This window comes from Zootoca vivipara, chromosome 7, assembly GCF_963506605.1.
Source record: "Zootoca vivipara chromosome 7, rZooViv1.1, whole genome shotgun sequence".
NCBI lineage: Eukaryota > Metazoa > Chordata > Lepidosauria > Squamata > Lacertidae > Zootoca > Zootoca vivipara.
Window position 1 is genome coordinate 17,218,124 of NC_083282.1, and position 13,664 is coordinate 17,231,787.

At 43.7% G+C, this 13,664-nt stretch overlaps 1 protein-coding gene across 5 annotated transcripts in view; it reads left to right on the forward strand.

The window, feature by feature from the left end:
- VAV3 (vav guanine nucleotide exchange factor 3) overlaps positions 1 to 13,664 on the forward strand; it is a 157,405-nt gene that overhangs the window by 110,733 nt on the left and 33,008 nt on the right. For all 5 annotated transcript variants that reach the window (XR_009557868.1, XM_035124355.2, XM_035124356.2 and 2 more), the window contains 2 exons: positions 8,453 to 8,589; positions 12,486 to 12,551. Coding sequence is in view for 4 of the 5 variants with exons in the window: in XM_035124355.2 (XP_034980246.1) it covers positions 8,453 to 8,589; positions 12,486 to 12,551 (203 nt within the window). In the remaining variant the exon portion in view is untranslated. The remainder of the gene's footprint in view (positions 1 to 8,452; positions 8,590 to 12,485; positions 12,552 to 13,664) is intronic.

Below are 13,664 nucleotides of genomic sequence, written 5' to 3' on the forward strand. Positions count from 1 at the left end.
TAAACAGGGCTGCCTTCAGATGTCTTCTAAAAATCTGGTAGCTGTTTTCCTTTTTGACATCTGATGGGAGGGTGTTCCACAGGGCAGGCGCCACCACTGAGAAGGCCCTCTACCTGGTTCCCTGCAACTTGGCTTCTCGCAATGAGGGAACCGCCAGAAGGCCCTCGGAGCTGGACCTCAATGTCCGGGCAGAACGATGGGGGTGGAGACGCTCCTTTAGGTATACTCGACCGAGGCCATTTAGGGCTTTAAAGGTCAGCACCAAGACTTTGAATTGTGCTCGGAAACGTACTGGGAGCCAATGTAGATCTTTCAAGACCGGTGTTATGTGGTCTCGGTGGCCGCTCCCAGTCACCACTCTAGCTGCCGCATTCTGGATTAGTTGTAGTTTCCGGGTCACCTTCAAAGGTAGCCCCACATAGAGCGCATTGCAGTAGTCCAAGCGGGAGATAACTAGAGCATGCACCACTCTGGTGAGACAATCTGCAGGCAGGTAGGGTTTCAGCCTGCGTACCAGGTGGAGCTGATAGACAGCTGCCCTGGACACAGAATTGACCTGCACCTCCATGGACAGCTGTGAGTCCAGAATGACTCCCAGGCTGCACACCAGGTCCTTCAGGGGCACAGTTACCCCATTCAGGACCAGGGAGTCCTCCACACCTGCCCGCCTCCTGTCCCCCACAAACAGTACTTCTGTCTTGTCAGGATTCAACCTCAATCTTTTAGCCGCCATCCATCCTCCAACCGCCTCCGGGCACTCACACAGGACCTTCACCGCCTTCACTGGTTCTGATTTAAAAGAGAGGTAGAGCTGGGTATCATCCGCATACTGATGAATACCCAGTCCAAACCCCCTGATGAGCTCTCCCAGCGGCTGCATGTAGATGTTAAAAAGCATGGGGGAGAGAACGGAACCCTGAGGCACCCCACAAGTGAGAGCCCAGGGGTCCGAACACTCACCCCCCCCACTTTCTGAACACGGCCTAGGAGGAAGGAGCGGAACCACTGTATGACAGTGCCCCCAGCTCCCAACCCCTCTAGATGGTCCAGAAGGATGTTATGGTCGATGGTGTCAAAATTATTATTATTATTATGGGAAAGCAGCTGGCTGCACTTGCTGCTTCAAGGCAGTGGTTCATATTGCAGCTCCTCCTCCTCCTCCTCCTGTGCCACTGAACTTCGTCAGCCAGAGCTGGGAGGCAGAGTTGGGGCTGCGCACGCAGCACTCTCCTCTCTTGCCCAGTTGAGCCGCTGTCGCCAGTGGCGGCTGCAGGAGCGCCTGCTTCTCCACCTCCTCTTGCTGATGCTTCTGTAACTGAGCCTCAGAATCCGTGTCATCAGTGCTTGGAACCTCGGGGGTCATAGAGCCTGCGCGGCGCAGCCAAAGGAGGGGGGCCGGGGGGCGGCACACAAGCCAGCCAGCCCAGCGCCTGCCTCCCAGACAAGCCAGCCGGGCACACGCACCTGGCTTGGCCTGGAAGACCCCCCCCCTTCCCTCTGCACTCCAACTTTATGCCCACCCGGATGGCAGAGAGGAGGCGAATGGTCTGCACAGCCTACCCGCTGCCATTTAAACCCAGCATACCATGCCCCCCGCCGACCAGATGAGTTGGCGGGATGGCATGACGCGGCGGGCACCTGGAGCCGGCTGCCTCAGCAGCAGCGCCTCACTCGCTTCCCCGAACATGAGCAGCACGCAGGGTGCCACTAAACCGAATGGAAAAGACACCTCTGGTAGTAACTTAGGTTTTCTGAGTCCAAGGAGGATTTCTTTAGGAGTAGTTTTACCAGTGCCTCCTTCAAGCAGGCAGGGAACACCCTCTCTCTCACAAGGAGGCATTAATCACCTCCCTGGCCCAGCCAGCTTTCCCCTCCCTGCTGGTTTCCATCAGTCAAGTGGGGCAAGAGTCCTGAACGCAAGTGGCTGCCCTGACCGTTCCAGTCACCTTGTCCATGTCCTCAAGCCTTACCAACTGAAACTCATCCAGCACAAGAGGACTAGACTGTGCTCTGGACACCCCTTGGGATTCATGTGCTGTAACAATGGAGACTTGACTCTTGCAGTAATTCTCAAGTATAGTCACTACTGTTATTAATTATCACACTCTTCCTCAGAAGCCTAACCAAGAAATCAATCACTGAATGTTAGGAATGTTGTTGTCGTTACTATTAAGAAGGTTAACACAAAGCAAAAGGGAGTATTTCCCCTCCACCAAAGGTGACTCATTCATTTAATTCAGTAATAATTTAACTGCTGCTTCAAAGCACTTCTCACATGGAGACTTAACAAAGCTTTGTAAAACTACTGAAGGCTAAATGATCTTATCTCTTGTGGGGGAAAATTCTGCTTCAGTAGCTTGCTGAAGGAACTGTGTGGAGCTGCTGCCATGCTCTGCTCTAAAGTGGAGTGAGCAACTGGATTCATTTGGCAGGCCAGATCCTGACATACCCCCCAGAACCACTGTGACTGATGGGTGGCCCACTCACCTATCTATCTCTCTTGAGGCCACCATGGATGTCAGATGAAGTGTTTTCCTTTACAAGTAGTTTCAATTCAAGCTAGTCTGCAAGGAGAAATGTCACTTTCTTTGTCCATAGAGTTTAATTTCAAACTGCACAGTCAAAGGAGGGGTTTCATTGCAAGGCTTACTATAAGTACTAATCAGCTGATCGACACTTAAAGCATGCCCCTTTGGGCAGGATCTGACTGCATTGCAAAGTTTCCTTGGTATCAGTGCCAATCAGCTGATTCACAGTTACAAGAAGCCTTGGTGGCCAAAGAACAGCCAGGAGTACACTCGTACGTCCAAGATGGTTCCTTTGCAGCTATGTTTTTAGCTGCTCTACACCTGATGGCACATTGGATGCCAGGTGTGGTACAGGTGGGCATAGTTTGGGGAAAGTGGCCCTGTGAGCCAAAGTAGAAGCCCATGCCAGGCCTTATTATGCCTATGAGCTGGAGGTTTCCCACTGCTGCCCAAGAAGGGGGAAAGGGCAGAAACCTAACACAATCCCTCCCCTTTAAGAAGATGAGATGTTTGTCCTCAAATCACCTGCTGTGTACATCTTCTGTTGACTCTGTTCATGTAGGCTTTCTCATCTTCCTCCTTCAACAAGCATTTTAAGGTGGTTTATTTAAAAATTAATTATTTATCCCAGGCGGTACCTGTATGGGATTTGAAATTGTTTGTACAGTATATGTTTTTTCTTGAAGCTGTCTTGAGATGTTTCCTATGAAATGATTCATGAATGGAAATAAAGTAAATGGAAAGGGTAGCCTAGAGAGGAATACTTGCAGTTCCCTCCTGGCTCTGGAGGGATGCCTTCAAGACTAGGAACCTTGGTCCAGAAGCAGGATTAGGGGGGGGGGCTGCCTCCTGCCTTTCCAGACTCCCCTTGAAGAACCCCATAACCCTGTAGCTACTCTTGTCCTCAATAACTCCTAAAATGTCCTCTTTGAATAATGAAGAACAGAAGTACACTGCAAGTAATTTCCTTTTCTGTGGCTAAAATTAAAGACCTTGATGTCTAACACAGTCACACTTCCATATTATGTAGTCACATAATCAGTTTGTCTGATTAATCTTTAACGGGAGCTACTGAATTTAATAGTAACTTCCATCTGAAGCACTAGAACCCTTGCCTGATTCTGTTTAATTTCTTAGGTTATTGTTTAACTTATTGCATGGGCCATTTTGGAGTACTGCAGCTCCCACCCCTAAGTCACTTGGAGGATGAACTTGCATGCCTGACACTGCTGTTGAATTCTGCTAGAATTGAGTCTGATAGGAACAGGCTGTCGTGACATGTTATGATGTAAAGAAAGGCCATGTGGAGGTAGCACTCCAGACAGAGCTACGCAAGATAAAAGTATTCATAGCTGTACTTAGAAAAGGTAATGTTCACGATCGAACTCTTCAGCTAGACTACTGCAGTGCATTCTCACATGAGCCTACCCTTGATAACAAATGGTGCAGAAGGTTCTGTTAGTTTTATTCTGTAAGCCATTTCCTCTGACCTGAGAAGATACATTGCATTGGTGTTGGCTCATTTTAGAGGCTGTTAGTTAATTTAAAACTTCCATCAATTTGTGAGACATCATAATTGTGGTCAGAATAATTTTATTAAATGACCATCAGAGAAATCTCCCAACTTTATAATCTGCACACGAAAAAGAGATGGTTGCTTTCCTTAGTAGTGAGAGTGAAAAGCAAAGCTTCCTAGTGAAGGCTTGTATTGTGGGAGGTATCGTTATTTTAAAAAAGTGTACTGTCATGCTATTGCTACTCCATTATAAAGTTTTAAAATATTAATGATACATTGTTGGATGTAATGAATAAATGTTCTCTGTTGCTTTTTTTTAAATAAATTGTATGTTCAGCCGCCACAGTAGCAACTTGAATGATGGTGGTTTGTAGTCTCCAATTCAGAGAGGTTGAACAGAGAACACAAAGCTTTACCTACTTCCCACTTGAAGCCTGCAAAAGACTGGGAAAAGGAGAGAAGCATTTAGACATTCAGGAAGGAGAACTATGAAAGCATATTAGGGAGAAGAGGGGGATTTGCTGAGTGAATGAACAAAACTCTGATTATTATTATTATTTTTGCCACAACTTGGGGATTGCTACAAAGAATGTCCTCTCCCAGGCTACCCCACATCAGCTTCTGAGAGCAGTGGAACTACCAAGAGGGCCACCTCTGCTGATCTTAACACTTGAGAGGGTCTATAGGGAAGGGGGTTATCTTTCAGATATTGGTCTAAGTCGTTTAAGGCTTTAAACACTAACATGAACACCGTGAATTGGGCCCAGAAACAAACTGGCAATCAACATAGCTGTTCTAACCCAGGGGTTATATGAGTTCTGAATGTAACCCCAGCCAGTAATCTGGCTGTTGGATTTTGGACCAGTTCAAGTTTCTAAGTTGTCATCAAGTGCAGCCCCATGCAGAGTGCATTGCAGTAATCCATAGATGTTAAATAGTGTGGAGGACAACATAGAGCCCCGTGGATCCCACAGCACAGTTGCCAAGCAGCTAAGCAGATGTCCTCCATTGCTACCGTGTTTCTCCAAAAATAAGACACCGTCTTATATTTATTTTTCCGCAAAAAACACACGGTGGCTTATTTTCAGGGGATGTCTTACTGTTTTTTATTCAGTATGGTACAGTTTAACCTACAAGGTTAAACAGCCTATCACTATGGCTTATTTTCGGGGTATAGCTTATTTTCGGAGAAACATGGTACTACCTGGAACCAGCCCAGTAGGTAGGAGTGGAACCACTATAACAATGTGCTTCCAACTCCTAAACCCACCAGATACCATGCATAATGATAAACTGCTGAGACATCAAGGAGAATTGGCATTCCCACTTTCCTTCTTCCAATTAAAGGCCATCGGCCAAGGTGACCAAAGCCATTTCAGTGCCAAAACCAGTGTGAAGCCAGATTGAAATGGGCCTAAACAATCAGCTTCTCTCAAGCACTCCTGAAACTGACTTGCTACTATACTCTCAAGTGCATTGCCCAAACTGGTGGAGAACAATTCTCTATTCCCCCGCCCATACCCCATACCATAGTAGCATGGTTTTTCTGCTTCTTAACATGATAAGGCTCATGTGCCTTCCTGCTTTTGAAACTTTGAAAGTAGTGAATAATGCATGTTACCTCTAGAAATGCTGGTTCTATATCCTTAATCAATACAGGCAATCTCCAGATGTCTGGGTAGGCTGAACTCTCAGGTGAGCATGCTATGCATGAGTCAGAAAGTTTCCATTTACCTGAGGAGCCTTAACACGTTTGGAGGAGGGAGTGTTGAATGGTTATTGGGCTTGGAGGATAAACATGTTCTGGTTCGCCTTTTAACTATGAGCAGAATTGGTAAAATAAATTTGTAAAATGATGTTCGTAAATTGGAGTCAAACAGAAACTGGTACATGGAGCTTTGTGTTTCTGTTGCTGCTTGTATTTGAGACATCCTTGTGCCACATTCAGTAAGCTAATATCCCACATAATACTAGAACTCGGGGCCATCCAACAAAGCTGAATGTTGGGAAATTCAAGTAAGACAAAAGAAACTACTTCTTCACACATAGTTTAACTGTGAAATTTTCTCCGAGATGTTGCAGTAAGGACCACCAGCTTGGATGGCTTTACACCATATGAGTGCAATTTAGACAGGTCATTACTATGTTCGTGAACAAATAACCAGTGACTTTTGCATGAATTTGCACAAATGATTTTGCACAAAATTGGGGTTTTAAAAGGTGGCTTTGTGGAGCAGCATAAACCTTATGCACATAAGTGTTACAGCTGCCAGATTAGATAGATTACAATTGCCAGTGGCTCTTCCAGATGAGTCTGTGCATGCCTTGCATGCTCACAGTAAACATCTGATGTAAAATGTCACCTGATGTGACCTTCCCTCGTTAAGTCAATAGCTTTAATATGACTTTGCTTAGCCTTGAAATTCTGGCCGGGCGCTCTGGAACAGCTGCTGTGGTAGCTTGCATTTTAGGCTGCAGGTGAGGGCTTATGTAACTGAGGGCTCCTCCATATAAGCAAGTTCCTTGCATGAGGAAAACAAGCACATCAGGGATAAGTGCTCTGTTTTAATCAAAGGTGCAACATGGCCAGTGTTTTTTTTCCTGTTTCAAGCTTCCTTGGATGTCACAACAGCTAAATGATTAGAGTTCTCTAATAAGGCCTCATGTATCATTTTCCAAAACACTATAGAAGCTGGATCATTCAAATGCAGGAAACAGCCCACAATTTCAAGGCAGGCCTCTGTGCTTTTAAGTAGGGGACAGAGCAATGTTAGGAGCTCGTGTGAACTAGTAATGTTGAAAATCCTACCTGCCACATCCATGTTTGTACATAAATGTCCCGACCTGTGAAATCATTTCTGGGTGATGGTGAAATATCTGCAGAAGCAATAGGGAAGGTTTCACTCCCCCTTATGTCAAATCTCCTGCAACACGGTCTTTCTCCATAAGCTGCATAAGAACTATCACAATATTGCATTTGCATTGGAGACTTAGCAAGTGTCCTATGGAAGCTAAAATATGGCTTGGGCATGATCAACAGGATAAGCTCTTAGTAAATACCTGTCATAACCTTGAATTAGAGGAACCACATTAACTATTTTTTTAAAGCTTTTCTTCTTCTTTCTCTTTACTAAAAACAAAACTTTTGAGCTGGTGAAGAGCTTTTTTTCTGTTAGAAAATGCCCTTTTAACAAGACAATTTGGCAGAGAGGCCACTACAAGCAACTGCATTGGAGTTCCTTTGCTTGTAGAGTGCAATTGAACGATTGAATTACTCTGTAAATCCAATAACACTTAAGAAAAAAAATAGATTTCCTTTTCAGATGATTATATCAGAAACATGGAGTGACTTGTGATTTCCAGTTGTCTTGGGCACGTTTCCCTTTCAGTGATGCACTCAAAGAAGACTGATGTGAACGCACGGAATTTCTCCATATCAGCGTCTAAAGCATTACCTCATCACATCTATCACCTCTTTATGGCTCTAAAATTAGAAAGATAACCTTAAGATATAAATCTTTTACAGGGCCAGAGCTGTATGCACACTCAGGAATGGATGAGCCTCCGTGGCGATGAAATTGACTAGTGCCTCAAGAGAGAATTAATAGGAGGACAGGAGTGAACTGATGAAAAAATTGATTATTTTCCATTAAACTGTACGTGCTGTGCTTTCATGAACTAAGCAGCAGCCTAGAGAAAATTTTTTTTCTTGCGCAACCACATTAAAAAAAATAATACAGGGGAGGAGGCTTGATAGTGAAAAGGGTCTCCTCCTTTCATTTCTTAGTCCATATGTCAACGTACAATTTGACTCTTCCTCCACCCTAATCCATTTGTTGGATGTAGTCAGGTTATTTGAAGCATTCAGATTTTGTCTCCCCCCCCCCCCCTTGTGGCTGCAATCCTATACACATGTACCTACAAGTAAAAGTCTCCTTTAGTTCCCTAGGGCTTACTTCTGAATAAGCAATTCATTGGCTTGCACTGTGCTTTTGTATTTTTCATTTTAATCTGATTTTGGTGTGTATTTTCCCACTGGCATCCTGCTTTTCAACCAAATGATCTTTAAAGTAGATGATAGTGGCTAAAACAATAAAACATAGGTATAACAACAACAACAACAACAACAACAACAACAACAACAACAACACGTAACATGACAGCAGGAGATGACACAACAGCCAGCATAAAACTCAAAACAAAATTCTTTGGGGGATTGAAAACATCAACCCTATCAATGTGATGCTGTCCTTTGGGAGAGAGGGTGGGGGGGGCTCATTCTGCAGACTGAGCTGGCCCTATTGGAGGGGTCCTGCTCTAGATCTGAGTCCATTGGTAGGGCCATTGATTTTGGATAATTCACCACATATAGCTAACCCGTGTGTGTATATGCGGTTTTTCTTTTCAGGCTTGCCAAAAATGCAAGTAATTCGAAACTATAGCGGGACACCACAGCCAGCTCCACATGACGGCCCTCCTTTACATATCCAGATCGGGGACATAATTGAACTCATCAAAGGGGATGCACACAGCTTGTTTTGGCAGGTAAGGTACTTGGCAGTTCTGTTTCATTAGCAGAAGAAACTGAAGATGTCACTGACTGGTGCCCACGACCAGGCCCACTGCATCTCCCCAGGGCTAATCGGTTGCCTCTGTATGAGAAGCCATGGTTCCTACTTTGTGTAATGTTGGGGAAGTTTCCACTTAACCAATAGCCCAGCTTCAAGCCAAATCAAATTGGGGGAGCGGGGGGGGGGGGGGACAACAACAATCAGGCCTCCTACAGAGCTACCTAGGGTAGCTAAACCTATGAGGAGGTTGTGGTAAGCTTTGAGGCACTGCAGCTTTAAATGCATTTTAATTCTTATTACAGTTACAGCTCCCTAGCATAATAACTTCCCTCTTTGACTATAGGGGCCAAAATAAGCCTGTTCAGCAGGGTGTACAGCACTCTCAATTCTCTCATACCCTCTGTTCCACTCATCATTGCAGGAAGGTCTTTTCTTGTTCTTGCTTTTTGCCCTTCCTCCCAGCCCAGCCCAGCTCAGCTCAGCTCAGCTCATATTCTTCTCTCCGTCTGAATCCCCTGGCAGCCAGCAGTATCCTGGGCATGTATCTTTCTGCATCTCTCTCACCCAGGTCATCTGTGCTACTTTCCAGTTTGATGTGCTGTCATTTCCAGAAAACACAGCAACCAATGTAAACAAGCAAACAAACCTGTTTTGTTTTGCTTTTTACTGATTTCTGGGTGCACTCCCTGCCAGATTCAGCTCTCTGACATCATTTGTTTCTGCAGGGATTGTTTGTTCCTGCAGGGAGCTGTTGACAACTCCTGTCATTTGAGAAGGGGCAGAAGTGGCTGCTATTGAAATGCTTTGGGATTTTTGAGACATTTCTTTCACGAGCTTTTAAAAGAGCGCAGCATTTGATCAGTAATCCTTACTTGCATACAATTTCTAGGCTTTTTTGTCTTCTCCAAAGGTTGTCTGGAACACTAGATCACATGCTAACCTGCCCCCTTCCAGACTATGTCATGTGCAAGAATGTGGGAGGTGGGGATGGGAAGCACCACAAAGAATCAAAACAAAGAGGAGGGCAGTACTTTTACTTGAGCTTCACTAAAAGCTGTGGATCAATTGGGACCAGAGTCTGTGTCACTTGCATTGCTGTGCTGACTCATCAAGGTTTATATTGAGTAAATTATCTTAAATAATCAAAAGGCTGGTTTGATAGATAGATATAGAAATTTGGTTAGACATGTCTAATTGGCAATCTTAAACATGTTTATGTAGTTCCAAGTTAAATTCCACTTGAGTTCAATGGCACTGGCTTTCTGGTAAAGTTGTTGAACATAGCCTTCATCTGTACCAAAAAAAACCCAAACGCTTGTCTTTTCTTTTTACGGTAAAAGAAACCAGTGGATATTGTGCAATTGCAAAGAGAACCTGCAAAGGCAGCATTGCATCAGAGCTTACGTTATATACTGTCTTTTGTTATCGCTGAGAGCTTATCCCCAGGGTTAGGAATGCACCTCTTGGCTTGGAACAAATTAAAAAAGCAAACCCAAAACAAAAAACCCATCTATGATAAAGGCAGGTTGTAGTTCAAAGGCCCAATATTGCAACTTTATTCAGCGCTCCAGACAAGTGCCTGAAACTCCTCCTTAATTCGTCAGTTTTGTGCTTCATTTGTCTTGCATTTGAAGTGATGTTATTGCTTGTTAAGAATGGAAATCCCCAGGACTGGCACATGGCAACCATCATGCCTCATTTTAGGAAGCCTTTTCATAAGAAAAGAAATCCAGATCTATTAAAGCCAATCTGCATGTTCAGAATAATAATGTGGTAGATCCCATCTGGAATCACGCTACTTAAAAATGCAATCTGTGTGTTGCTTATTTGAATGCAATATATAAGACTTTTATTGTGTAAAGAAAACTAGCACATCAGGGAGAGGATTAGGACAGAGTTCTTTTTTAAAAAATGGATGTAATACTTCTCTGTACACAGGGATTTCATCCATAACTCATTTGATCTGCACGTTGATACTGAACCATTGAGAGCTGCCCCCTCCTCCTATAGAGGAGCATCTATGATGCTGAAATTAGTCAGCCGTCCCAGTTTGTGGAATGATGAAGAGCTCCTTGGCCTGCAGCTCCTCACTAAAATAAAATCAGGAAAGCTAATTGCTGACCAGTGCTCTGCATTGCCAGTGCAGTTATTCTCAAGGGTTGACCTGTTAATGGCATAAGAGTTCTACCATTAAAATTTGAAAACTGGAGAGTTTTGTGGACTCAAAACACTGGCAAGGGCCTAATTTTCAGCAACGGTGTTAGTTCATACATAACAAAAATAATTCATTCCAGTAGCACCTTAGAGACCAACTAAGTTTGTCATTGGTATGAGCTTTCGTGTGCATGCACACCTCTTCAGTATCAGGCTACCTACCTGGTGTTAGTTCAATTACAGTGGTACCTCTGGTTACAAACTTAATTCGTTCCAGACGTCCGTTCTTAACCTGAAACTGTTCTTAACCTGAGGTACCACTTTAGGTAATGGGGCCTTCCGCCGCTGCCACGCTGCTGGCACGGGATTTCTGTTCTCATTCTGAGGTAAAGTTCTTAACCCAAGGTACTACTTCCGGGTTAGCGGAGTCTGAAACCCGAAGTGTTTGTAACCCGAGCTGTTCGTAACCCGAGGTACCACTGTATATAAAGAGTTTTATGCCTTGCAAGGATCTCTGGAAGCCAGTCAGCAGCACTGTGGAGAAATAGCAATGTTGTTGTTGTTGTTGTTGTTGTTTGTTTGTTTAAAAAAACTTTGAATTTAGGTTTGTACAAAGAAGTAATCATATACCTGTTTTACATCCCCAAACTTACATCTACATATTACATATGCATTGCTCAAAAAATTCCAGTTTCAAGTATCAGAATCAATGTTTGTAGCTATTGGGTACTCAGAGAGATCACAGGGGACTGTAAAGGTAGAGATAAAGGTAGGAATTACTACAGTAGGGGTGTGTAGCTCCTTAGGAAAGTATCCTGGCTCTGTGGGGAAGGATTTACTGTGCACAAAAGCAACTACCGTATTGACTGCTTCGCTCCCTGGTTGACCCCACAACTATGTACCTCCTCAGGTAGGCCCAGTGAAAGAACCTCTGAACAGGGAACCTACAAACAATTACATTGGGCTTAAAAAGTACAGTGGTACCTCGGGTTACAGACGCTTCAGGTTACAGACGCTTCAGGTTACAGACGCTTCAGGTTACAGACTCCGCTAACCCAGAAATAGTACCTTGTGTTAAGAACTTTGCTTCAGGATGAGAACAGAAATTGTGTGGTGGCAGCGGGAGGCCCCATTAGCTAAAGTGGTACCTCAGGTTAAGAACAGTTTCAGGTTAAGAGCGGACCTCCAGAACGAATTAAATTCTTAAGCTGAGGTACCACTTATATTGATGCAGAAAAAGGACAAAATGGATTTATGAATTTACGTTTGTGACATGGACCAGATGTAGATTTATTCAACCATCTCTATTCTGGGGACTAATTTGAAATGGGGGAGGGATGCAAAAAATCTGGTGTTCACCAAATGATGGAATTCATCCCATCACTGAAAGTCATTGCCTGCAGAGTTACAGTGGTACCTTGGTTTGCAACCGCTTTGGATTACAACCGTTTTGGATTACAACCATGTCAAATCCGGAAGTGCATGTCCCTTTTACAACCGGACCTCCGGAACAGATTATGGTTGTAAACCAAGGTACCACTGTATCTTCATGTAACGTAGGCCAGTCCAATAGCTATGGAATATGAACAGATTACTATGCACATGTTGATAACTGTTATATGGAAATTTGGAGTTGCTTTGGATGTATGGTTGTATGCACAATGGTGAGTTGTGTGTGTTGTTTTCCCCTAACTGGATCTTTTTGTTTCTTTTTAGGGTAGAAATGTAGTGACCCGGGAGCTTGGTTTCTTTCCAAGTGATGCAGTAAAGCCTTGCCCTTGCGTAAGTAGACCGATGTAATTGTGTTTGTCAGTATAATTGTTTTCACAAAAATGTCTGCAGTGAGCTTGCCTGGTTCATTCTAAGGTTTTTATTAATCCTGCCTAGTGGGATTTACATTACTTTTGTGATTCCTTTTGTTTACATGCTACACTTAATTTTATTTTAAAATGTAACATGGTTATGTTCTTTGTTATTGGACTTAAAATTGGAAGTCAGAAGGAACCCTGCACAAGAGACAGGTTTAACTCGTCAGAATTTAATAAGTTAAATTGTCTAACTAGTTTTCAAATAAGATACAGTCATAACTACAATAAATGTATTGTGCAATAAAGCTGCTGTCTTAAAAGTGGGGCAAGAACACTCCATTTCTAATACATTCCCCAGTCACCTTGGGTTATAGAAAAAGATTAGACCATAATAATGGACTCAGAAAGGCATCTGAAAACAAGAAAAGCTATCAAGCCAGAGCTCTTGGCCCATTTTGTAATATGTCTGCTTGGTTTGACTTTCCTAGATCCCTTCTCCTTCTTTCCTATCAAAGGCATGCATCATCTCTGAATGTTTTAAATTGCCCATGACTTGCAGCTTGTGCTGTTATAATTTTATCTGCCAGCAAAGCTCTGCCTGAGTCAGCACATTTTATACCAGGTTTGTAGAATCAGGCAGTTGGATTAGGACTGGAAGGAGCAACGGTGGTGGCTCCAGCTATACGCTGTAACTTTGGACAAAATTGCTGCCCCCCCCCCCCGCCCCATCATTCTCCTGTTGCCCTTGGAATGTTGTCTTCAGGATACTATAGTCACACAGTAAGTTCACTGAAGAAATGTGACTCAAAGGCAAATTGTTCCTCATGCCTCAAGCTAGAGATCCATGCCACAGAGGGAGTTTTTTAAAGGACGTTTCCTTGAAGGTTGGGAAACCTAAATAACATTTTAAGGTAGAAATGGCTTTTCAGTCTCCTAAAGGACTGTTACCATAGCTGTTAAGAGTGAACAACTTCCATTACCCAAGTCTTTCCAATTTTACTGTAGTGGAAACCTATAATAGCGGGCAATTCCATATCTGATTTTTTTAAAAAGTATCCAGTGAGGTTAGATTTATAGGAGCCACTTT